A 24,158-nucleotide genomic window follows, 5' to 3' on the forward strand; every position below is an offset into this window, starting at 1 on the left:
GAATAAAGTATCTAAATGAAACTATGTGACTAGGCAGCCGTGTTCCGGCAGTCTGGCAGCCTCATACGAAAATGGCGAACACGAGCACTGCGCGATGAACGACGAGCTGAAAAAATAATTATTGTTTTAAATTCCGTTTTGCCACCGAAATTCCTTGTCCTCTCTGGGCTGTGCGTTGCGGAAAAAAAGCGGAAAACGAAGGCGAACTCGAAACTGGAGCTAATCGAATAATGAAACGAGCAAAGTGCAACAACAGCAAATGCAATGAGGATGGCCAGCCAAAAAGAATAAATTAAGTTTGCAAATTATGAAAAACCAATCGCTCTGACGGTCGGTGCGTGCGTGCGCGTGTGTGAGTGTCAGTGCGAGCGAGTGAGCGAGCAAGAACAGTGTAGAATAGAAGCGTAGAGAAAAAGGTTAGCAATAACCGTGTAGAAATACAAATAAAACGAAAAATTAATAAACCAAAAGAACTGGCGGTAAACACGTATGTGTGTGTGTGCAACAGCTACTACGATCGCCGTACACTAGGACTACGTAATACGTAAGCGAGAAGGCGGCAAACCCACAGCACGTATTGCGTGCGCTCGCAAATTATGCAAAAGAGCAACAAATTGAACGCTGGCGGCAGCGATGAGCTCGTCCCACCCATTGCAACAATACCAGTAGCAGAATCCGCAGCAGCAGCAGCAGCGAAATAAGCGCAAAACGCAAAAATATAAATAGCGAAAAGGTAAGTCGGCAGCAGAAACAACAAAACTAAAAATAAGAGTTGGCGCTCGCCAAAGCGGGCAGTGCGCAGGCCGAGATCTTTGTGAAACGTAACGAAAAAACTGAATGAAGAGGAGGACAATTTCAATTGGATTCAATTGCAAATAAAATTTGTTCAGCATTACATTTACATACACTCCGAGGGGGCACTGTGACGCCCCCAGCCGCAGCCCCCCTCCCCTACCACCAGAAGCCACTTGCACTTTTGATTCGATTCCCGCTCTCGTGCGCGCTCGCTCTCTCACTCACCCACTCTCTTCGTCTATTCTGCTTCGCAAAGTTTTGCGACGAACAAGAACAATAATAATCAAAACAAAAATGTTTAAAATCCATTTTCTTCGCCTCTGTCTCTGTCCTCTGTCCTCACCCACCACACCACCTCTCACTCACTCATTCCGCAGCGCGCTGTCATTTGTCTTGTGCTGCTTCTTCGTAGCGGCCAAGCGACCAAACAGCTATCTCGCTTGCTCATGCACTAATATCCAAAGAGACGCAACGAAACCGAAGTTGCCCGAAACAGGAACAGTGGGTAAAATATGATTTTTTCCTACGAATATTCGAATATATTATTTTCAGAAAGATACACTTACACGAGCTATTTTTCGTGTGTGTTTTAATCTAAACCGATCTTTAAAATATATCGAGTATATCGTTTTAGCATAGCGTGCCTTGCCATTAATACGTTTGCTTAAAAATAGTGTAAACACACAGCTGATCTATCTAGCAAAATTCAAAACAAATATGGGCCTCAAAAGAAAATTTCAATGGGTAGATTTGGTTTTCAACATTGCAATGACTGTTGCTATGATTGTTCTATTGGCCTAAGCGGAGAATGAGATGAGACCAAGGTGCCGCCGCCCGACGCTCGTGAACCTGTGTGTGTGTGTGTGTGTGTAGAGGGTGCCACGGGATAAGAGCAAAAATATTCAAGAGCAATGAAAAGTGAAAAAGGCTGCACACACAACACACACACACACACACACACACACACAATATCCATTTGCCAAATAAACGGCCAGGAGAAGGAGCAGAAGGAAACCGAAGGAGGCGGCCAGTGGGTTGTGTGTGTGTGTGTGTGTGTGCAAGAGCAACAGGGAGCCGCCGAAAAGAAATTTCGATTGGTGTAGTACAAGAAGAAGAAAAATAAAAGGCGAGGAGCTATAGCAACAGGAACAAAACAACAAACAACAAATCGTCCGCGTAATACGCGATTGCTGATTAGAGAGAGAGAGAGAGAGAATTTGAGAGTGGGTGGCAACACCGTTTCTTGTTCCTTTTCACATTTTTTCTGACGCCGTTTTGTTTTGGTTTCGCATCTTTCGAATGGAAGGGGGTGGGCGAAAAGAGAAAGGCGACAAAGGCAACTTGTTTGATGTGAAATAAAGGTGGATCTGCGGTGCAGGGATTATGCGCATGCTAGAGCAGGACAACGACTTTCTTGATCCTACCTTATAATTAATGTACTCTGGGCTCTCTCCTGCGGTTATTGCACTGTTTCGGGCATGCAACTTGCCACAGAGCAGATCCGAATTGCGGTTGCAGCTTAACCCTTTGGTTTCCCATTTAGTTACCTCTTGTGGCATGGCTTTGGATGAACTTTATGGCCCGCCATGGGTTGCCTGCCATTTCCAGCGAGAACTTGGAGCCCCTCCCCGCTGCACGTTGCCCTTAAATTCTATTTGTATGGCTTGTACGGCAGTGCAGGGCCTCTTGGAGGAGCATAGCATCCTTTGCACATTCCACATTTTCGACAATGCCCCAACAACAGGCAACAGACCAGGCCTGGCCCCAATACGTGCCATTGAAAAAAATAAGTTGAACTAAAACTGGTTTCGGTTTTCTTCTTTTTCCTGGGCCCCAGCCTGGCGGCGCAGCCCTTTTACATGAAAATGCGCAAAACCGAAACTTTTCTGAATCGCCCAAAAGTGTGTGGTGGCCCAACGATGCGAAAATGCAAGGAAATTTGTGCAAAAACGAAATAAATATCTAATAAGTCCATAGATATCCCCCCCGCCCCCGTCCATCGATAAGGCATCCTACCTGTCTTCGGCTCTCCCCACACAATGGCTACGATTCCTTCATCTTGCAACTTCAACATGTGGTTGTGTGTCGTCGTCCCTGGTCTCAGTTGCATCGGGAACTTCATTCCGCAACGAAGTGCAAACGGAGGATTCTTTTCTTTTCTAGATTGATTGATGAAAGTGGATTGTGGGTGTGTGCTGTGCAGCCAGCCAGATACATAAATATATATATACATTTTCCTAACGGTTCTCGTGTTTTTCCAGCGGGGCAGCCGGCACCGGCATTAGCACTGAGCCTTGGACGTGTTGAACACGTCACTGGAGCCACAGCAGCAGCAGCATCTCAACAACAGAAGAATCTTGAGGAGCAAACAACCATTGAACCCACGGGACAAACCGGAACAAAAATACACAGAAAGCCGAGGAGGAACGTAATCAGAGAATCAAGCAAAATGGCTGCCGTACGAGGACATCAGTACTTTAGCCTGCGATGGAACAACTACCAGAACACGATGACATCCGTGTTCCAGCAACTGCGCGAAGATCTCTCCTTTGTCGATGTGACCTTGTCCTGCGAACACGGATCCCTCAAGGCACACAAGGTAGGTGGTCCGGTCCCGTCCCCCGTGATATGCCGTGATATTAATCTTGCAACCCTTTCCAGGTCGTACTCTCCGCCTGCTCGACGTACTTCCAAAAGCTTCTGCTCGAGAACCCGTGCAAACATCCGACAATCATCCTACCCGCCGATATCATATTCACAGATCTGAAAACAATCATCGACTTCGTCTACCGCGGTGAGATTGATGTCACCGAATCGGAACTACAGGTGAGTTCGCGCTCAACCGAAATTAGGATTAACGGAAAACTCTGGGAGTGCAAAATTATTCGAATATTCCTAGTAGCGTTCGAAAAGGACCCCCCCGCCCTTTTTGCCCCCACTAGTCCACTGGGAAACTGCGTCTCCCAATGACACATCCCTACCGTAAACAGGATATTTCTATCAATCTAATCCAAAGTCGATAAAGAATGATGTCTTCTGTTTATATAAAATATATACATAAAAGATATACCCCCTTAAGGGACAATTTAGTATGGAAATTTGTTCAGTTTATAAACAATTTTTGTATTTTTTCTTTCTTTTCTTGTATTTGTATTATTGAAAATACCTTTTGAGAGCATTTTCCTGTGATTTAATTGCTAAATATATACTATTATAATCTTATAGAAGATCTTATATAAGCTCTATATAATCTTCTACGTCTTCTACTACGCTATCCCGACCTTTGTCCCATTCCTCTTGAACCTCCTGAACATTTATCAAACTTGTTGGTTATATTTTTGTTGGCAATATCCGAACATATCTGCATAAATAGCTCTAAAGATAATAAACCATTTCAGACCATCAGAGTTTTTATACCCGATACTCAAAATGAGTATTGGGATATATTAGATTTGTGGTAAAAGTAGATGTGTGTAACGTCCAGAAGGAATCGTTTCCGACCCCATAAAGTATATATATTCTTGATCAGCATCAATAGCCGAGTCGATTGAGACCTGTCTGTCTGTCTGTCCGTCCGTCCGTATCAGCGCCTAGTGCTCAAAGACTATAAGAGCTAGAGCAACGATGTTTTGGATCCAGACTTCTGTGATATGTCACTGCTACAAAAATACTTCAAAACAAAAATATAAAACCAAAAACGTAGAATCGTAGAGGATGACTATATGTTCTAGAGTGTAAAATCTCAACCAGATCGTATAATTATTATAGCCAGAATCAAGAAAACAATTTCATTCTTTCTCGCTCTGTCTCTCTCTAACACACAGGTTTCATGGTCGGTTTTGCCAATTGCAAAATATGAGTTCAAGGATCTCAGAACCTATAAGAGCCAGAGCAACCAAATTTGTTATCCACACTCCTGTGATATCGGACCTTGACCGTTTCGTGTCCAAATTTCGCCACACCCCCTTCCGCCCCCGCAAAGGACGAAAATCTGTTGCATCCACAATATTGCACATTCGAGAAAACTAAAAACGCAGAATCATAGATAATGACCATATCTATCAGATTGCTGAATCTGGATCAGATCGGATCATTTTTGTAGCCAAAAGCAAGAAATCAATTTTCAGTGGCCACGCAGCGCCCGACGTCACGCTCAGACTGATTTTCTGTCTCTCTCTTTGTCATGTCGTTTAATATTAGCGGCGTCTGCCGGAGGAGAGCCATACTAACTGTAGAGTTGCGGTGTCCGCAGCAACTCACAACGTTCCCCCTCGTTTTTTTTAGATAAAATCAACAAGCTGATAACAGTTTTATTTGGATCGAAATGAATCAATTTCATCGATTGTTCCAGACTTTTAAACTCTTTCTAACGTTCTAGAACATATAAATAATCATCTCTTTTGTGATGTGGGGAAATATTTTCTCATCTATGAATCTGTGGTAATCTTTTCAAATCTCTTAAAATATTCCCAATTTTCGATATTTATATCCTCAAATGGGAAAATAATGCTAATTATTTCTATTCCGTTTAACATTTATTATTGTATTGAATCCCAACACACAGAAATGTCCATACGATAGTTCCTCCAAAACGGCAAAAACTTCATATCTCGATATATCAAAGGATCTGTAAAGCCTAATGGATTTGGATTATCGAAATTACTATCGTATCGAACATATCTATGGTCTTTGAGAGCTTTTTAAAAAGGGTGTTTTGAATATCCGATTATCCACTGACATAATTAGATGAAATACCGAAATCTTCTCTAAAACTACGGCGAATCTTTGTTGTATTCAAAAACCATTTAACTGGCTGACACACGCGAAACGCACTGTACACACAATTACCGCCTCCTAATCGGTTTGTCAACAAACATCAGGCTAGCAAATAGCCTCGGAAATATTGTTCTTGTTTAAATTGAGCACAAAAATACTAGAGAGAGGGAGAAATTATTGTCAGGGTCGTTTTTATCGGAGTCTCTCTCTGGCCCCACTTTGCTTACCCCACCCCTACCCCCCCACTGGGCCCTGTGCTCGTCGATGCCTCGCTTTGGGGCTTTGTATTTGACGAGGTACGCCCCATTCTAATTGTCATTTGCGTTGTGCGCTTCATTAACTATTGCCGCTAGTGGGAGGGGGGCAGATTCCTCCATACCCACCTCTATATTAAGAGTAGATGATACAAATATACACCCCATATGGAATATGGAACGTACTGATATTGAATTCCAGACGGGTGTTTGCTCAAGGGCAGGGCAGGGCGATCGATCGATTTCTCCTTCTCGAGAGAACTCAACTTCAATGAAAACAAAACAATCTTAAACTTTTCCCGTTTTTCCGATTTTCATACAATTTATGAAGTATACTATAAAAGCAGACATTAAATTAGAGCTTGTTGAGTTTTTGTTTGGAATTTACAGGGGAACAAATCGAGGTTTTCTCGAGTGAAATATATGTACATATGTATAACAGAACCGATTTTGGTGGTTCTAAAAAGTAACATGTGGTGGTTTATTTGCCTGCAGATAAAAAGGTTCTGTATAGAACATATAGAAGCACGTATTCAGCTTACTCTCCCATTCTCTCCGCTATAAATCGGCTTTATCACTTTATCACCCGTTGGGTTTAGCCATATGGCAGTTCTTGTGATTATTTTCCATATGGCAATTCCATAGACACGTGTAATATCGATCGGTTAAAGTCTTAGCTGATCAGATTTAATATTCATAAACTTCGTCAAGGGTTAATGATTTGGATATCCGTTTATGTGGGCGCATAGGTTGTTCCTTTACCATACAGAGTACATTTCTCTTGACCATGTTAATTGAGATTGAAGGAATTGCCTTTCATGGCGTCCTGCAATTAGGGGTTTTTTCTGGCGACAATTAACATAATTTCCGTACCGCTGTTAAGTGCTAACATTAGCTTATTTAAGCAGCAACCATTTGAGCCGAGACACCAACCATTACAGCGGCGGTACAGTGGTGGCGGCGACACTGCATGGAACGTGTCTACGCTGACTCTCTTCTCTCTTGAATTTGCACTCAAGTCGCTGCTGAGCAACACAAAAAAAAATGGCTCAAATGTTGGTCCAGGGGTCCACCACCCTCAAGCTCACACGCACACACACACACACACACATATGGCAATGCTTCTTCTTCTTCTTGCGGCGACTGGCAGACGACTTCCCATTCATGCTGCCTGCTCTTTCTCCCACTCCCACTTCCTTCTCCCTTGCTTGTTGTTTTTGTCACAGACGTGCGCTCCATTTTTATATTTTCGCTGCAAAAGTTTTGCCGGCCATCTGTGATGGGCGCCCCACCACTCGGTCCTCTCCTCTCTCTCGCTTTCTCTCTCTCTCTCTGTGCCCCCAAACCCCTCTTTAACCTCCACAAGTTGCCGATTTTTTTCGTTCTCTTTCCCATTCTCCTGATGTTTGTGGGCCAGTCGAGGGGGGGAATGGAGGCCTTACGACTACAGCTACGATGACGCTGGCTGTGTTTGTTGTTTGTATCTCTTTCGTTGCCGTTGTAGTCGCCGTCGTCGTCGTCGTCGCCGCCGTTGTTTCTGCACATGTTCTTGGAGTTTCGCGTGGCTCCTTCTCCTTATTCTCCTCCCTCACTTTATGTATTCAACTTTTTCGCCCATTTTTATTTTCTGTTTCGCGCAGTTGTTCCTCTTGTTGTTGTATTTGCCCTTGTACTTTTGTGTGTTTTGCTTGTCCGCTGTGCGTCGCCGTCGACCGCAACTTCTCTGTCCCCTATCAGAGTGTGTGTTGGGTCGCCTGCATGTGTGTGCGTGACGTCGTCGTCGTCGTCGTCGTCATCTTGCTTGGTGCGTATTTCGGCTTTTGCTTTTGCTTTTGTACGGTGGCCCCTTTATTTTTTTTGGCGCGTCTGATTCGCCTTGAAAATGTTGTATGGCTGCGCTGCTGTTCCTCAAATGCGGGACGGGACCGGTCACTGGACTGGATTCTCCGGAACGATGTGCATTGATGTGTTCTGTTCCCAAAAATTTGTTTTACAAATGTAAATTTTGTTTCGTTACGCAAGGAACCACACCACACACGTTTTGCATAAATTGTGTAGAAAATAATTTAAACAAGGTTCACCCTAAATATGGCTTTGCTCCTTTGCTAATTAATTAAAGCCAGGCTCACCCTATTCCACTCTATTCTTTGGGATATTGTTTGCCCTTTGGCAGCACTCAGCGTTGCCACCTGGCTGGCATTTTTTTGCACTTTTTTGGGGTTAAGCTTAGATTCGATTTTTGCTAAGCGTTAATTAATGCTGGCGCTGCTTTAATGCTTTTAGCAAACGTGGTCAACGTGGACACACACACACACACACACACAAATACATTGCATACATGCACAGATGATTTAGTGTTGAGGCCACCCGCATCCCCATCCCTCCGCCCCCCCCCTCACTATTTGCGACACATGCATGTGTCTGCTCTGCCATGTGCTTTGGTTATATTTATTGCTATGTATTTTTTTTTGCTGCTGCATGCCAACACTTGAGGGTCTTCCCAATGCGTCGCCACCGAGTACCGCCCTCGCCCCCACCGTTCTCCTGCTCTACCACGTTTTGGCCTCATTGCATGTGTGGCTGGGGCACGACACCCACTCCCCCTGCCGCCGCGCCCGCACCAACCGTACCGGCACCTTTATCTTTGGCCAACTATGTGAGCAGCTGAAACTGACACAAACACACACACACACACACACAGAAACAGACAGAGAAAGAGCCAGAGCAAGAGAGTCGGGCAAAGACAGAGACGGAGGTGGACACCAGTTAATGGGGTGGCACACACCCAGCCCAACCATCACCCCCACTCTCTCTTTCTCTCTCCCTCCCTCTCTCTCTCTGTCTCTGTCACTCTATCTCTGTCGGGCGGCAACCACTTGGCTTGCATTTTTTCCGATTTTTTCTTTCATTCTTTCTTGCAAACAATTTTTATTTTTCTGTGCAGAATTACTTTTTTCTCTTTGTGTTTTTTTCTTTTGCTCTGCTGCCGCCACCGCTGCTGCCACAGCTCTCTGAGCATTTTTTTGCCCCACGGCACGTCGCCAATGTGTCTGAGTGTGTGTGAGTGAGAGCGAGAGAGAGCGAGCGAGCACTGGGCGCTGGGCGCTGGGCTTGCAACTTTGAACTTTTCGAAGGAACCGAGCTGCTGCTGGGCTGAGTGAAAGGGAGGCAAAATAAAAGAAAAAATCGAAATTGAGTGAAGCGCAAAGAAAAAATTTTTTTGCCCGCGTTCTGTCTGTATGTTTGTGTGTGTGCGAGTCCCCTCCTCCCTCACCACACCCCCCAACAATGGCCGCAGCTCACACACACCGCACCAACACTCAGACAAGTCCTCTCCCCATTGACTCGTGTACACTTTCATTCTCAGTCCAAGTCGAAGCCGGCCCACCTTCACCTTCCCGCCCCCTTCCTGCTTCTTCGGCTCGCCCTGCCTCTGCAGTGGTGCTGGGGCTGGGGTTGGGGCCGACGCAGCGTCTGTCCAGTTTCATCATGATTTTTTTCTTGTTCAACTTTTCGTCCTGCTTCTTGTCTTCGGATTCGCCTGCTGGCTCTCGCTCTGCCTCTGCCTCTGCTCTGCCGGAGAGCGCAATTTTTTTCAGCGGCTCACGAAACGTGCATTGTTTTGTCGCACAGTGGTTCAAGCAGTACAATTTGGTAGCATTCGAGTTAATTAATATTTAAAATTGAATCATTGAAAAAAATAAAAATTTGTTGATTGAAGAAAACAATTAAACAAAACTTCCTTTTCAGAGAATAGGGAATCGGCGGGTATAAGCTCTTAGGTTAGTTTCCACAGACCCCTTAAAAACAGTATCCAATTAGACGTTTCTTGGCACCACAACGGACCTTCTACAGGTCCAAGTGAGCTTGGGAGGGTTTCATCACTCCCTCAGGCTACCGCCTGAACCTAACCTAACCTAGACGTTTCTTCTGGCGCAGTCTGGAGCCGCCGTTAGACGAGGAGCTCGTATTTCCAATTCATTCCCGATGTCCACACCCACTTTTACATCCATGTTGCATGTTCTCGCTTATGTCCTGACTGCTACCTCCACGAGGAACATTGGCCGCGGGATGAGGACGAGTGTGTCCATCAATCGCTGCACTTTTTTGGTTTTTTGCTCTCCGCTCATCTGGTCCATTGTTTTAACTGGTTCCGCTGTGAACCTACCTACCTACGTACCCACTCCTCGGCAATGTCTACGCGACACCCGAACACAAATCATGGCCATGAGAATTCATCTCCAGTTAATGGGCGTACGTCGCCTCTCCCATGGAGATTGTCCGAGTCGAGTCGGAGTCTGAGTCCAGGAGGAAGGCGTCGTACATTTCGGTGTCCTGGTCAGTGTTGGTCATTTTCTAAGGGTGTTATATACTTGGATCCCGCCGCATTCCACTGAGTACCGCCTTATGTACATATGTATCGCTTACTGTCGCGCTGCTCGCAGTCGCTCACTCGCTCGCTCGCTCGCACACACACAAACACACGCGGGTAAGTTTGCCGCAAGTTTGTTAAGAAATGGTGGGGTGGGGAGGGGGGTTTTTTGGGGATGGTCAGTGGGTGGCGCCAGCTCATCAATAATGCAAATTGTTGTTGTCGACTAAGGTTTCGAGGGCTTTTTGCGCGTGTGCGGCCCACGGTGCGCGTGTTGTGCCGCAATTTTTTTCCTCCGCTTTCTGCTGTCGCTGCTGCTGCTGCTGCTTCGGCTGGCCTGGCCTGGCCTGGCGCTCAGGCTCAAAGTTTCTTCTCATTTTTTCCAGCTTTGCTGCTTATGCTGTTGTTGTTGTATGCTTGAGTACTTCTCTGTTCCTGTGCATGGGTATGTGTGTGTGTGTGTTTGTATGAGAGTTGCGGCTTGCTTATGTTTTATTTTTTCGTCTTCTCTTTTTATGTGCAGAGAGCTGGAGCGGAGAGCTCTGCCTTGGCCTCTGCTTTTGCTCTGCATTTTTTTCCGATTGCGACCGATTTTTTCGCTGCCAGCGTCGCCGCTGCCGCTATATGCTTATATGTATGTGTGTATGCGAGTGCTTTTGCTCCTTGCCTTGCCTGCTAATCGTTGTCGTTGTCGTTGTCGTCGGCGCAGCGTCAACGTAGACGTAGACGACATCGTCGTCTTTTGGCATCATTCTTTTTATTTGTAATTCGGTTCATCATCATCGTTCATCGTTCTGTCGCATGTATGTAACTGTCTCCTCTGCGTGTGTGCATGTATTGGGAGCGCTCGCTCGCTCACACGTCTCTGCCGCCGCTGCCGCCACCGTTGCTTTTTCTTCTGTTTCTTTTTATTTTTTCCTCCTCGCTCTGCAGCGTCGTCGGCGGCGGCGGCGACGGTCAATGCTGCCAGCGCGCTCTGGTCTTCCAATCAGACAACATTTGTATTTGTACACGGTGGGTCTCTCGCCTCGCTTCGATCGGACTCGGACGCGGATTCGAATTCGGACGTGGATGCGGACACTCATCCGCCGCTGTAATTACCTTCGTTCCGTTCGCCATTCGTCTATCCCCGCCTGCCCGCCTGCCCGCCTGCCCGTTGTCGCGCCAATTGGAAGCACATCAAAAGGTGCCTCTGTCGGGCGCCTCGCCCCGCAAACCGCCAGACAGCCGCCTCTAATTACCCTCCTAAAAATTACGAAAAAAAATAATACTGCGAATCGTGCAAAATCAAATTAAACTGCTACCCCCTTCCTGCCCCTCCTGGCTTAATCAAAAAAGTGCCCCGATCCGATCCGTTCCGATCCCATACCCGTACCCGTTCCCGTTCCCGTTCCCTTTAGTGTGTCGCCCTCGTCTCTCTCGTTCAAGTTCGCGCCTTCTGTACGGAATTTTGCAAACAAAGTTAAAATCAGAGTCAGACAGACGAGACGGCCCCCGTCCTTTCGTTTCTTCCTTCCAATTGGAACGACCCCGTGTACGGCATGCAGACGTATAAAAAATTCAACTTGCCAAAAGAAAAAAAAAGCTCCGGGCTACGTTACGTTTTGCATTACGTAGTAAAAGGCATTCCCTCACACACAGCACACACACACCCATCGAAGGCGAGGCGTCAAACACATGTCGCAGTCGCAGTCGCAGTCGCAGTCGCTGCCGCCAACATTCCTTCCCGCACGTGAGAGGGTTTTTTTTTTTTTTTTTTATTCCTAGTAAAAATAGGATATATATATATAAAATATAGAAGGTGAGAGGGTGTATGTGTGTGTGTGTGTGTGTGCGATTGTGATTATTTTATACAATATTTCTCGTATTCTTTGTATTTTTTTTATGTGCATTTTCCTTCTGCCCGGCGATTCGCGTGTGTTTTTGCACTACTCCTCCTCCGTTATTTGTTATCCGTAGGCGGGGTGGCCTACGGTTCTATCGAGCTAGAGAACGTCGCGTCGCGCTCTTACGCTCTTGTTTACGCCGGTTTAAGAAAGCAAAACGGCAACAAATATCGCTCGTGTTCGGCTCGATTCATTGATTTCCATTTCCATTGCAGCGCCTAAAAAAATATCACATATAATCGGAACCACGTGTTGATAAACATTCTTAAAATACAAACGCCAGAGTCTGAAAGAAAGGAGAAGCAGGAGAAGACTACTAAATCTGCAACTCTCTCTTGTTGCATCTCTCCATCAACACACACTCTACTAATCGCAACGATTGCGTCCCTTTTGCTCTTTTGAAAGACCAGAGAAAAACCAATTAAAATACAAAAAAAAATTCAAGAACCATTAATAATTCATTTTCTGTGTTAGTTACCGTCATCGATTATTGTTTACACACACACATCTGCAAACATATATAATTTCTTCTCTCTCATTTGTTTTGGGTAAAAATATCAAATTTTTGTATGAAATTAATTCCGTCACGCCGTCTACTACAATTTGTCAACTATAAAACTCAACAACAACAACAACAATAATATAAATCCCACTGCGTCTACATTAATGCAACGATCCACCAAAAGACCTGTTTAGGAGCGCCACCACCAAGGAATATCCCAATTCTCTGCGATCAAGGTAGGAATTGTTGTCGAAATTCAAGAAAGGGAAAGCCCATTTCGTTGCTCACCTCTTGAGGGGTTTCTCTCTCTCGTCATTCTACTTTTACTTGTTCGATTTTTACCATTTTCTAGGGCTAGGCCACATAAAATAATGCCATTAATTAGATATACCTCACCCACACACACACACACACACACACACACACCCAACCCTCGACTGCACGCACAGGCTCGTTCGCAATTAGCGGCCATCGGAATAACGGCAAAACTAAGACATAACCTAAGCAAAAAAAAAAATGGAAAAAAAAACGTACACACAGCATTGGGCGCACCCAAAACTTGCCTTGGATTTTGTGCGTGTGTGTGTGTGTGTGTGAGTGTTTGCGTGTTGTCATTTATATAGTATGTATGCACACCTTTCTAAGGGCTTTTTTTTTTTTGTGTGTATCAATAGCTAATTGGTGGCCCCAAGAAGTAGTTTCACGAGCCCCAAGCCACAAGCAACTTTGAACAGATCTCAGGTGCTCTCAATTCCCTATATGTTTGAAAGATTTACTTATTCTTTGGTAACAGCAGCAGTCTAATCGCCAGGATTACTGGATAGTTTTCTTCCAGTCACAGGGATCTATCGGCTTCTAAAAGTCGCAGTATTTTTGTGGCATCCAAAAACCCATTTTTAAAGGAAAACTACCAATTAGCTCGAGGAAATCCAGGTGCCCTGCCGCACACCCCCTAGCCCCGCTTTGATGTTGTTTGCTGAACTTGAAGCGTTTCCACTTGAGTGGGGGGCCACCAGTCGGGCCGTCAAAGTTTCTCGAAGCTCTTGGAGGTGGTCGGTCTTCTGGTCAATCGATGGCCAGAAGTTCACACATCAAGAAGCGCCAAAGTTCGCCAAGTAGAAGAGGGGAGGGGAGAGTGAGCGGATAAGCACTCAGTGAATCCATGAAATGATCGTAGGGGATGATGTTTAAGAAGAAAAGGGGAACACGAAAAGACGATGATGATGAGGTTGATATAAGAAACAAAAGCTTTTGAAACGATAAAATCCAAGGCGGTTCTCGCTCTTTCCCAGGACTTTCCAAGTCCCAGATGTGCACTCGGATCAAACTATGACCCCAAAAACCCAGTTGCCACTTGCTCCTCTTTTCCGTTGCCCTGCCCTCCCCTCCCCCCCACCAGGCAAAGGAGGAAGAAATCGCTTGACGACGATTATGCGACGGCCTGGCTTTTCTGTTGTACAATGGCGGGTTATCAAGTCCAACTGTTGGGCCCCTGCTCCCTTCTCTTGTGGGTAGGGGGTGGGTCCAAGGCCTGAGAGTGCTGCGGGTGCGGATGCATTGTGGGCGGGGAGAGAAAGAGAGAGAGAGAGAGGGCTGGGCTGGGCTTATCACAAGCCTATTGAGGGACTGTGAGCCCCTTGTAGGGCTGGCGGAGAGGAACGGGTCCGCTCTCTCTCCCCTCAGCGCGGGCCCGCACTCACACAGTCACAGATAGCGGCGTAATCAGGGTATTTCCGTGCTGTGATTTTTATATTTTTCAATTTGTTTTCTCGTTCTCGTTCTCCTTCCTTTTGCATTCATTTGTGCACTCACACAGCAGCACAAACGACGACGACGACGGCAACGGCAACTTCTTAATTTCTTTTTAGTGCTTAAATGAGTTGCTCTCCATCGGTGGAGCAGGAGAAAGGTCTAAGGGATGGACACACACCACCCACCCTCCAGGAGAAAAAAAAAAACTTACTTAAGAAAATCACAAGAAAATGTAAAACAACTGGACAGCATTTTCGTTTCGTTTCGTTTCATTTGATTTCTTTTCCTTTTATTTATGTTGGTTTTTCTTTGGCATTTTTTAAGGGTGCTTCTTCCGCTACGCTTACCATCCCCCCCTTACCTGTTCCTCTTTAATCGATCGATTGTAGTGTGTTGTTGGTCTCTTTTTTTTTTCTCTTGCCACATCAATCACAGTCAGAGCGGCAGGTCAAAAAAAATTCTCTCTCCAAATCGGCTGTTAGGGGGCGGTGGATATGTCCAGAATCAGATAATAGAAATAAATAAACTTCTGAGCTGGAATTATGGGCCATCAGATGGAAGGAGAAGCGCAGCTTAAAGCCTCGAGGTATGCTCCGTTTCTCGATGTCTAGAGAGGGGGGGGACACCATTTACTAGTGTCGCGGGATCCTTGAAAATGACTACAATATGAGGGAAAAGATATACTAGAATTGGAACAAGGAAATACTTGAACAATAGAGAATCTGATTCTATGGAGGAGGTGTCCTAGAGTCCAAGGTGTCTCAGGTGATGCAATGTCCATCCTACGATTCGTTGGGGAATACAAATACCACATAGTGCGGCACAGCGTTTGTCCGATTCCTGTCCCCCTCCCTCCCTCCCTCCTCTCCCCTTGCACGAATCCCACTTGGAATTCAAATTTCAAACGATTGCATTTCTTTTTTCTCCATCAAGACACACAGAGAGAAAGACAGAGAGAGAGAGGGAGAGGGAGAGGGAGAGGTAGAACCACCACCAATCACTGTCCTGCCTGCCCCCCCCCCTCCACCACTCATTGAACAATGCTATATAATTACATAAAAGTCAGCAGCTTGTTGGAGGAAGGCAGGAGGAACCCCCCCCCCAAGAAGAGAAGGAAACAGAAGAACTCTCATCCCCCCCTCTCTCTCTCTCTCTCTCTGTCTCTTTCTTTCCACCTCTCGCGCTAGTGCCAAAATGGAAAAATCCCTTGTTTTAATTTCTCTTTTTCTTTTTCTTTTTACTTTTTTTTTTTTGTTCAAAGCACACCCAAAAAAAAAAAGAGTCCGGCAACCGTTCTCCCTACCCCTACCCCTACTCCTCCCACACAACTACTAAATAACCGATTTTTTTAGGTTTTTTTTTTTTTTGGTACGTTTCCAACTCATCAGCAGTTTTTTTTTTTTGCCGTCGATTGCTGTTGTTGTTGTTGTTGCTGCCTTTTGGGTTGGCTTCGGGTTTTATTTCTCAACTAATCCCACACCTCTCGCCGGCAGGCGGGCGGGCGCACCCAGTGATTCCGTGATGCCACCGCCCCAGTCCCCAGTCCCGAGTCCGCCGCCCCTGCCCAACCCGCTTCGTCTTCGTCCCTTTCTAGATGGAAGCTCTTGGCTTTTTTTCTTCCTTTTTTTTTTAAACTGCTGCAAAGATATAGATTACAATTGTTGTTGTTGCCTCCGACCGCTCAAAATTGTGTATATAGTGTGGCCTGTACATGGACTATGTATGCAGTGTGTGAGGCACATTATGTAAAAGAAAAAAGGTTTAAGTTCTGCCTCCTTTTTCCTTTTTTTTTTTTTGTCGTTCGTCCCATTTTCGCCTTGGTTCATTCGGCAGCTCGCCCTGTCCGCTGCCTTGACAGTTATTCCCGCCCCCAAAAAGGCTACCCGCTTCCCACCACATCCACTGCCAGAAGAAGCCTTGACTTGGAATTCAACAGCAGACTTCTAAAAGCAGACCATCCATAGCAGTGACTCTTTTGTAGCATATCATAGCGGGATTCGTAATTAGTTTATGTTTTTCAGTTCAGAGAAGACCTACATGCAGTCGAATTACTCAATATTATGGCCTCTGGGTATCAATTTGAATTAAAACAGCGAAAAAGATTGCTCACCTCACACCCTCGTCCCTTGGGTGCTTCCTTCTAGAAATTTAGAAATTAATAAATGCCAGAGAAACTCCTCGAAGCTGTTGCTCGAGCACTTCGGTGTCAAACAAGCTCGAGCCAACATTCGGGGCTTCGGTGTTTAATTCGATAAAAGCTTCGGCAATGAGTGCTGGCTAACGAACGTCCCGCAAAGACTTCGGGTTTCGAGATCGAAACCAAGAAACTCGAACAGCAAGCATTGTTCGGTCCTGTTCGATCATCGGGCATGATTTTGCCTCATGCTTGTTATTTGTTATTTTGTTGTTATTTTTAAACCCCCTGAAGCGATAATGTGGTTTTTTGTGATCTTAAATTGCATCTGTGACCCAGACCCCCTCCCCCTCCTGCTGCTGCACGCCTTTCGCTGCCCTTGCTGGGCTTTGGTAAGGGATTTTTCTGTGTCCGCGCCTGAAACTAGGCAATGGACACCGCACCACAGATGAGCGGAAATGATGGTAAACGAAAGCGGAGTCGAGTCCCCGGACCTACAGCAATTCGGCGAGTGGCTGGATCAAAGTACAGGCCACGAAAAGCGAAAACAAACGGTAAACACACTCCCAAAGAAGTCAATGAATCAGTGGAAAGGACAGAGAGTGGTAAAGGGAAAACAGTAAAGAGAAGTGGACCGGTGGGGGGGGGGACAGTTTTGTGCTGCTGCTCTCCTCTCATGTGACCGAGTAATAAAATAGCATTCCCCCCCCCCCAGACGAGCAGCGCAGCGCTAACGCTGACGCTGACGCAGACGTCGACGCTGGCGCTAGCGCTGCGCACAATGTAAATAAACGTAAAGTAAAGTAAAGCGTAAAGCGAAAATAAGAGCCAGCAAGAGGCGAACCAAGGCCACATAACGTAACATAAAATAATAATAAAAATGCCGGCCGCTTTGAGCGGCTGATTTCTGTTTCATTCTATCCCATTCATTCGCTTCTTCCTTTCGGAAGACACCCACTCGCACTCGACACAAACAGCAAACACACACACACACACACACACACACACATACGTATACACACACGAAAAATTCGACTCTGCTTTGGTTTCTATCGGCCGTCGCGTACTATTTTCGTCAGTCAGCTGCTGCTGCTGCTGCTGCTGCCGCTTCTTCTTTTACTTTACTCTTCCTCTTGCTTCTTCTTATTTTTTGTGTCGTTTTCTTTTGCTTTTACTTTAAGCCGGCACCAGAATGTGCTAGCTGCTGCTGCTGCTGCTACTCTCATATGTTTTTCGCTGTCTGCTTTCGGCTTCCCTTTCTTTATTATGTATTTTGATAACACTCTCGCAACTTCTTCAAATGCTGCTGCTCGTGCTGCTGCCGCCGCCGCCGCCGCTGCTGCAGACAGCGAGCTTCTACGATTTCACTGTTGCGCCTCTCTTCACCTATGTATGCTGCTCTCTCTTCGCGGGCAAGTTCAAGTGCGAAGGGTAGGGGGAGGGGGGGCATTAAAGAGCTCTTTAAGGTGGAAACGTACGTATGATATGTTACGGGAACTGCATTTAAAGCTCTGTGCTTTAGAAGCTCTCAAGAAGGCACTTCTAATGATACCTCTCTTACTAAATACTAAACCTTATATTTATATCTATAGATTATATAATCTTTCTCCTGCCACACTCCCTGATTTGCTTCCTTCCTTTTCTTCAAATATGCCACATCTTATTGTGATGTTTGATCACAGATACTTTTATGTTTCCATCCTAATTGAAAATTGTACTGCATATTTCTTTGGCCTGGAATTTAATTACCTTAATTAGTACCTGTTCCGTTCTCTGGCTCTGATTTGATTAAATGAATCCACAATAACACAAATGGCTGACCGAAAGGCGGTGCGGCGCAGTGCTGTGCGGTGCGGTGGGGTGGGTTGGTCTTGCAACTGTGCATCACACGTAGAAAAGTGCTGCAGAACCGTCGCCTGGAAACGGTTTCAAAGCTTCTATTTTTTTACATTTTTCTGGTTGCTACCGCAACATCCTTTACCTCTCGTCCTCGTGCCAGCAGAAGCTGCAGTCAAATTAAAAATATGTGGTCTACTTTCGGGTGGCATGCAGCAGCAGCGGCAGCAGCGGCGGTAGCGGTAGCGGAATAGCAAACGCAAACAACAAGAGTATTATTATTGGTAGCAGACCAAAAGAGAAATGAACCTAGAGAGAAATTAAGACGGAGAGAAAGGCTGGGGGGAAGCAAACACAAAGCAAATTTTGAAGAATTTTTAATTAAAATGCAAGGCAACATACAGCTCGCTGTCTCTCTCGCTGTCTCGCTCTCTCGCTCTGTTTCTCTGTCATGTTGTTGTTGTCTTTGTAAAACTGTTAACTAAACAAAGAGAGAGCGGGGGTGGCGGCAAGAAGTTGTGGTTTTTGCCCAAAGAGTGGACCAAAAAGTGTTGAGCGCGTAAAAAAAAAAACTGCCGGAAATGCACGCTGGCAAAAGTCCACCGCGGAAGTGGGAGTGGAAGCCACGGCCAAACTCTTTTGCCCGATGCTAAAATATTGGCATTTGCAACGCAGTTCGAACGAGAAGGCGGCAGGTGTTTGTTACCCGATGGGGAAAATGCAATTAAGCGTCGAAAAGCGAAAAGCGTCGGTGAAAAACCATATCGTGTAACAGCCAGCCCCTAAGGAAGAGCATGAAAGAGAGAAAGAGGGAAAGAGATGGTGATCGGGAGGCTGGACACTGGCCTGCCACACACACACACGCACATATGGGAGTAGCCCCGTTTGTTGGCTCTCTCTCCCCAGAGGGTCACTCTCTCCCTATCACTCTCTGACATTTCATTTCCGTAACTCAAAAGCTGCCCTCTGTCTCCACATGTGTGTGCGTGCGTGTGTGTGTGTGTGCGTGTGTGTATGTGTATGGTGACAGTTTATAGCCCAAGCGAATCTTCATTTACTTCCGCGCCGCAGCCTTCTCTGTTTCCTCCTTGGCATTTTTTCTGTTTGTGTGTGTCTGCCTGTTGTTGTTGCGCTTTTCGAGCTTTTTTTTTTGCTGCATGCAAAGTGCAATTTTCTCTGGGTTCCCTGGTTCTGGTCCTGGGGAATGCCTCCACACACACAGCTGACAATCAATGTTTGGTTTAGCAGAAATTTCTCCTTTGCCATTTTTGTTGCAGCAAACTTGAGGGTAAAACAAAACATTGGCCAAAGCAACAAAGAAATAGCTGTGGGGCGGAGTGGGATCTAGAAAGAAAGAACGAAAGAGAGGGCAAAAAAAAAATGAAATTAATTTCTTTTGTGTTCAGACTGGAAGCGTCGTCGTCGTCGTCGTCGTCGTCCTGGTCCTCCTGGGCCAGAGCTGGAGCTGGAGCTGGAGCCAGAGACCGAAACCCAACTCCAATGTTCATTTCCGGCAGTCAAACTGCGCGTCCTGCGCGGCCCTGACTGCTGTCCCAGCCTGCCTGTCCTGTCCTCTTCTATTCTGTTTCTGTTTCTGTTATGTTCTGCACCATCCCAATCCCAATCCCAATCCCAGTCCCTGTTGCAGGTTGCTCAGGTGGGTTTTCGGTAGGTTTCGGTGCCGCCTCGAGCTCCGAGTTTGAGTTAGTGGCATCTTGTGCCCCCCCCTGAGCATACTCTTCATTTCTTCCGCGTCCGCATCCGCATCCGCATTCGCGTTCTGGTCCTCCACCCCCCCTCCCCCATACAGAATGTGCTTTTTTTTTTTTGCTGCAACAGCAGCAGCATCATCTGCAGGAGCCGGAGCTTCGGGAGGCGCATTCTTCTTGGCGTTTGTTCATTTGCCGCAACTGTAGCCAGGCGGCAGTTAGACAGAAGGCGGAGTGAGGAGGGGGGATGGGGGGAATAGAAGGAGTTGTGGCAGTGGCAGTGGCAGTGGCAGGGGGAGGGGGAGGGGGAGGGAACTGTATCTGCTGGGGAAGGGAAGAGGAGACGTACATAAGCCGCACATGCAATGCTTTTTGTTTTTTTTTTTTGTTCTTTGCCTTTTGATACCCTGTGAATAATTGATGGGAGAGGGGTATGCCCAAGGGAGGATTATCGATAAAACAATTTTGCAATACATTATTTATCGATAATTCGATTATGATCGATATTAAGAGAGGGATATTACCAGAGGAGGGATCTGTATCGTGGCATGGCATGGTATTATTCGGTCGGGGACGGCACTCTCTTCTGGATCAACCCGTGTGCAGCCAGCCACTCTCTTGTGGCACTCTGGGTCTTCTATGCTAATGAAGCCTCTTCTTTCGCTCTATCCGTGTGTGTGTGTGTGTGTGTGTGTGCCATCATCATCATCATCGGGGTTTCAATGGCTCGGGTCCGAGCCTAAGCTCATGCCATTTGGCTCCGTCGTTAATCCCTGGCACTAAAGACCACGGGCCCCAGCCCGCACCCAAAGTGCTCCACGACGACGACGACGACGACGACGACGACAGTATACGGTCCACAATCCGCAGCCAAGCCACATCCAGCCAAGCGGGGAACAGGACGCGAGACGAGCAATTCCTGCGCAGGCTCAGGCTCCTCCTTCTCCCCATTCTCCTCCCCATTCTCCAGTCCCGGGCATTTCTTCTACTGCAATCTGCACGCCTTGTTGCGGTATTAGTTTGCTTTACGTGATTTCGCTGCATTTTTTCTGTTCGCTTGTCGTCGGAGGAGCCAGCAGGCGGATGAGTCCGTCCGTCCGTCCGTCCGTCCGTCCCTTTTTCCCCCAGCAGGATTCTCACATTTTCTTTGCCGTCCTGTGTGTGTGTGTGTGTGTGTGGGGAAAACCCCATAGATTTAATTACAGTTTTCCTCTCGCAGATAATCGAATTTTTTTTCTGCCGTTCCTCTCTACGCAATCTACTCGTTGCCGTTGCCATTTCCACTGCCACACCCTTTTGGCCTGTCCATTTGGTTTGTGCAACTTCCTTTTAATCTGCATGTCGATTTCCTTTGCACAGATTTTTTTTTTTCCCGTACCCTCGCCCTGCCTAGGCATTCGGTTTCTTTGGTCTTGCCCCAGCCCCTGCCTCTGGCTCTGCCTCTGCCTCTGACGTTCGCTTTTCATCGCATTTTTTTCTTGGCCCAAGTTCCGCACATAAATTTCAGCTCAGTTGTAATTAAAAATTGCTTTTGAGGCTTCAAGGATTCCCATTCAAAATTAGTTTTTCCTCTGTCACTTTCTTTCGCTCGGTTTAAAGTCCTGCAGAAGTAAGCCTGTACTTGCCAGCAATATTCCATTCCAAAGAGTCTTACAAGGGAAGGATCATATCCATATCATAGCCGCTGATTTGGCTCTTTGAACACCTGGTTTTCGCACAGAATGAATGCTAGAGTAACGGGCTTTTCAGTGCATAGTTTTTGGAAGCCCTAAGCAGATGTACAGACTAATATCTTGGTGAAAAGAATGAAATGTAAGCTAAGAACTATAGGCCCCTCTCTCTCTCTCTCTCTTGCTCTCTTGGTGGCGCCTCAAGGCCGTAGAAAACTCATTTAAGATCCATAAACATTTAAACTAATTAATGCCTGGGCATTTCGAGTATTGCCTCGGTTTTGAACCTCTTACTAATGACCTCAATCGGTTGCGCTCTTTTCTATCTTTCTCTTTGCAGGTAAGCGCAAGCCACACGAGTCGTGACAATGCCCGCAATGCCCGGGCAATATTCCAAAAAGCAAAATATGTACACACACACTTAAGCACCGAAAATAAACCAACCGTAAGTTTCACTCATCCATCGATGATGGTCGCGGCAGATACTGAAATTGAATCCAATATGAGGGGCCAATAAATGCGAAATGCGAAAAGCGAACCAATTGCAAGTTGAATCCACAAAATGCAGTGTGGAGAAAATCGATCAAGTCGAAGTGCGGGATATCCTAACAAAAGCCAGGGAGAAATCTGTCCCCTGTCCCCTGTCTCCCGTCTGTGGGGCAGGATCCGTCCCCCGAGCCGCGGCCCAAAAGGGCAATGTTGATGATTCTTGAAATTCGTGTCAAAAATAAAAGCCCAAGATGTACAAAATAAAAACGAAAGCTCTCCTTGGGTCTGAGGCCTGGGCTACACTCCCCACAACAACAACAAAAATATATATATATATATATGAGATTTACTTGTTGGAGTGGAGACTGGGGCTGGACCCCGCACTGGACTACTTCCCTGGCTGGCATTCACTTTACTTTGTTTCTCATGGGCGTGCCAGTGTGCCTTGCCTCTGTCCCCGTCCCTGCCCCAAAATTGACTTGATATTTGTTGTTTGCATGATCAGTTTGGCGTTTTCCTGGAACCCACTGCGACTGGAGGTGGAGGCCCGTGTTGGCCCGTTCTCTGGCTCCCGAACATTTGTACTGTCTGGCTGGCTCGTCTCCTCTCCTCTCTTCTGTTTGTCTGCCAAAAGCACCAAAACTGTGGCAAGGTCCCAAAGGCGCCTCTTAGACACAGAAAGACAGACAGACAGACAGACAGACAGACAGACGGTTCCCACATCACGTTTACACGATGTGCTAATTGAGTTAGTATGCATGATGGTAACAAAAAAAAAACATGCACAGATGTACTTGTAATGTATGTACATCGATGTGGCCAACAATCATAGGGTGGCACACAGCTGCGGTCAGGGAAATAGTCGGGCCACAAACTTGGATTTCAAAACAATTCGAAAATACCTTTTAATGGAAATAAGTCAACTTAATTTGGCTTTTTTACCACTTTTTAATGGTTTAGCCATGTTCCATTTTAGCTGATAAATGTATAAATCCCTTGGGTATAAGAGCCCGTATAAGCCACAGAGACGCTTCTAGACCATTATATGTGTGGTTTGTGTGTTCTGGACGCCATTTATATAACTGTTCCATTAGAAAATCATTCTCCTTTGCGTATGGTATTCCATCGACTGGCTTTTTCCCCCGTTTAGACGTCACCGAATCGCTCCTGGCGAATGGCGCTCCTCCTCTGTTCGTATCCATTCGCTTATGGGACATTTTTACACCGGGCGACTCTAATGTTTCGGCTTTAATTGTTTTTGGGCACTATTCTCTTGACCGCCACTGTTTGTATGTATGCAGTGCGATTTCGCAACGAGCCACAGCACGGGGCAGCCAAATTTGTGTCTAGTTAGCAACATTGAGCGAATATAACGCTCACCGTGAGGTGGCGGGGTTGTGCAAAAGCAACAACAAATTAAGGGAACCGATTTCGCTTCGATTTCAATTTCGATGGAAGGCTGGAAGGGGGGGGTTGCCCCTTTCTCGCATTCCCCTGCCGGCATATGGCATCGAAAGCCGATAATTACCACTACACCTGTATGTGTGTGTGTGTGTGTGTGAGTGTCTACCTGCAGCAGTGACAGCGACAGCGACAGCAGAAGCCTCACAAGAGACAAAACTGGACAACTGCTGGCGCGCCTCGTCGCGTCTGGCCCCCGCCCAGCTAGCTCTCTCGCACAGTCATCGTCAACAAATTACTCACGCGCAAAAATCGTCGTCGTTCCTTGTGTATTTATTTCTCCACATACAATTTCACTGTAGTATGACGTATGCTTTCTTGCTGTTTCTCTCTCTGCCCTCTGCCTCTGCCTCTGCCTGTGTGTGCATAAGCATTTGGTTTTTATTTTCTTGCGGGAAAGAACCGGGTGATTCGCGAGAAATATTTAACATTCTTAAGCGATTTGCCATGAACATATGAAAATATTTGATTCGATCTAGGGCTATAGGCAGATTTCCCTTTCCAATTAACGCATTACGGCTC

General features: G+C 46.3%; 1 protein-coding gene and 1 long non-coding RNA gene across 6 annotated transcripts in view; one reads left to right on the top strand and one right to left on the bottom strand.

Moving 5' to 3' along the window:
* Positions 1–24,158, top strand: part of LOC108158132 (hormone receptor 4) — a 48,728-nt gene continuing 24,570 nt past the window's right edge. The window contains exons 1-4 of one of the 5 annotated variants that reach the window (XM_033391859.1): positions 1–733; positions 3,057–3,394; positions 3,457–3,621; positions 22,027–22,131. In XM_033391859.1, the coding sequence (XP_033247750.1) occupies positions 3,245–3,394; positions 3,457–3,621; positions 22,027–22,131 (420 nt within the window). In that variant the 5' untranslated portion in view covers positions 1–733; positions 3,057–3,244. The remainder of the gene's footprint in view (positions 734–3,056; positions 3,395–3,456; positions 3,622–22,026; positions 22,132–24,158) is intronic. The other 4 variants (XM_033391860.1, XM_033391858.1, XM_033391861.1 and 1 more) reach the window with 4 other exon arrangements.
* On the bottom strand, positions 11,982–12,696 carry LOC117188285. Its single transcript, XR_004472544.1, has 3 exons — positions 12,562–12,696; positions 12,362–12,478; positions 11,982–12,301 (listed from the first exon to the last, which is right to left on the bottom strand). It is a non-coding gene; the product is annotated as an uncharacterized LOC117188285 (long non-coding RNA).

The sequence above is a fragment of the Drosophila miranda genome, chromosome 3 (genome assembly GCF_003369915.1).
Source record: "Drosophila miranda strain MSH22 chromosome 3, D.miranda_PacBio2.1, whole genome shotgun sequence".
NCBI lineage: Eukaryota > Metazoa > Arthropoda > Insecta > Diptera > Drosophilidae > Drosophila > Drosophila miranda.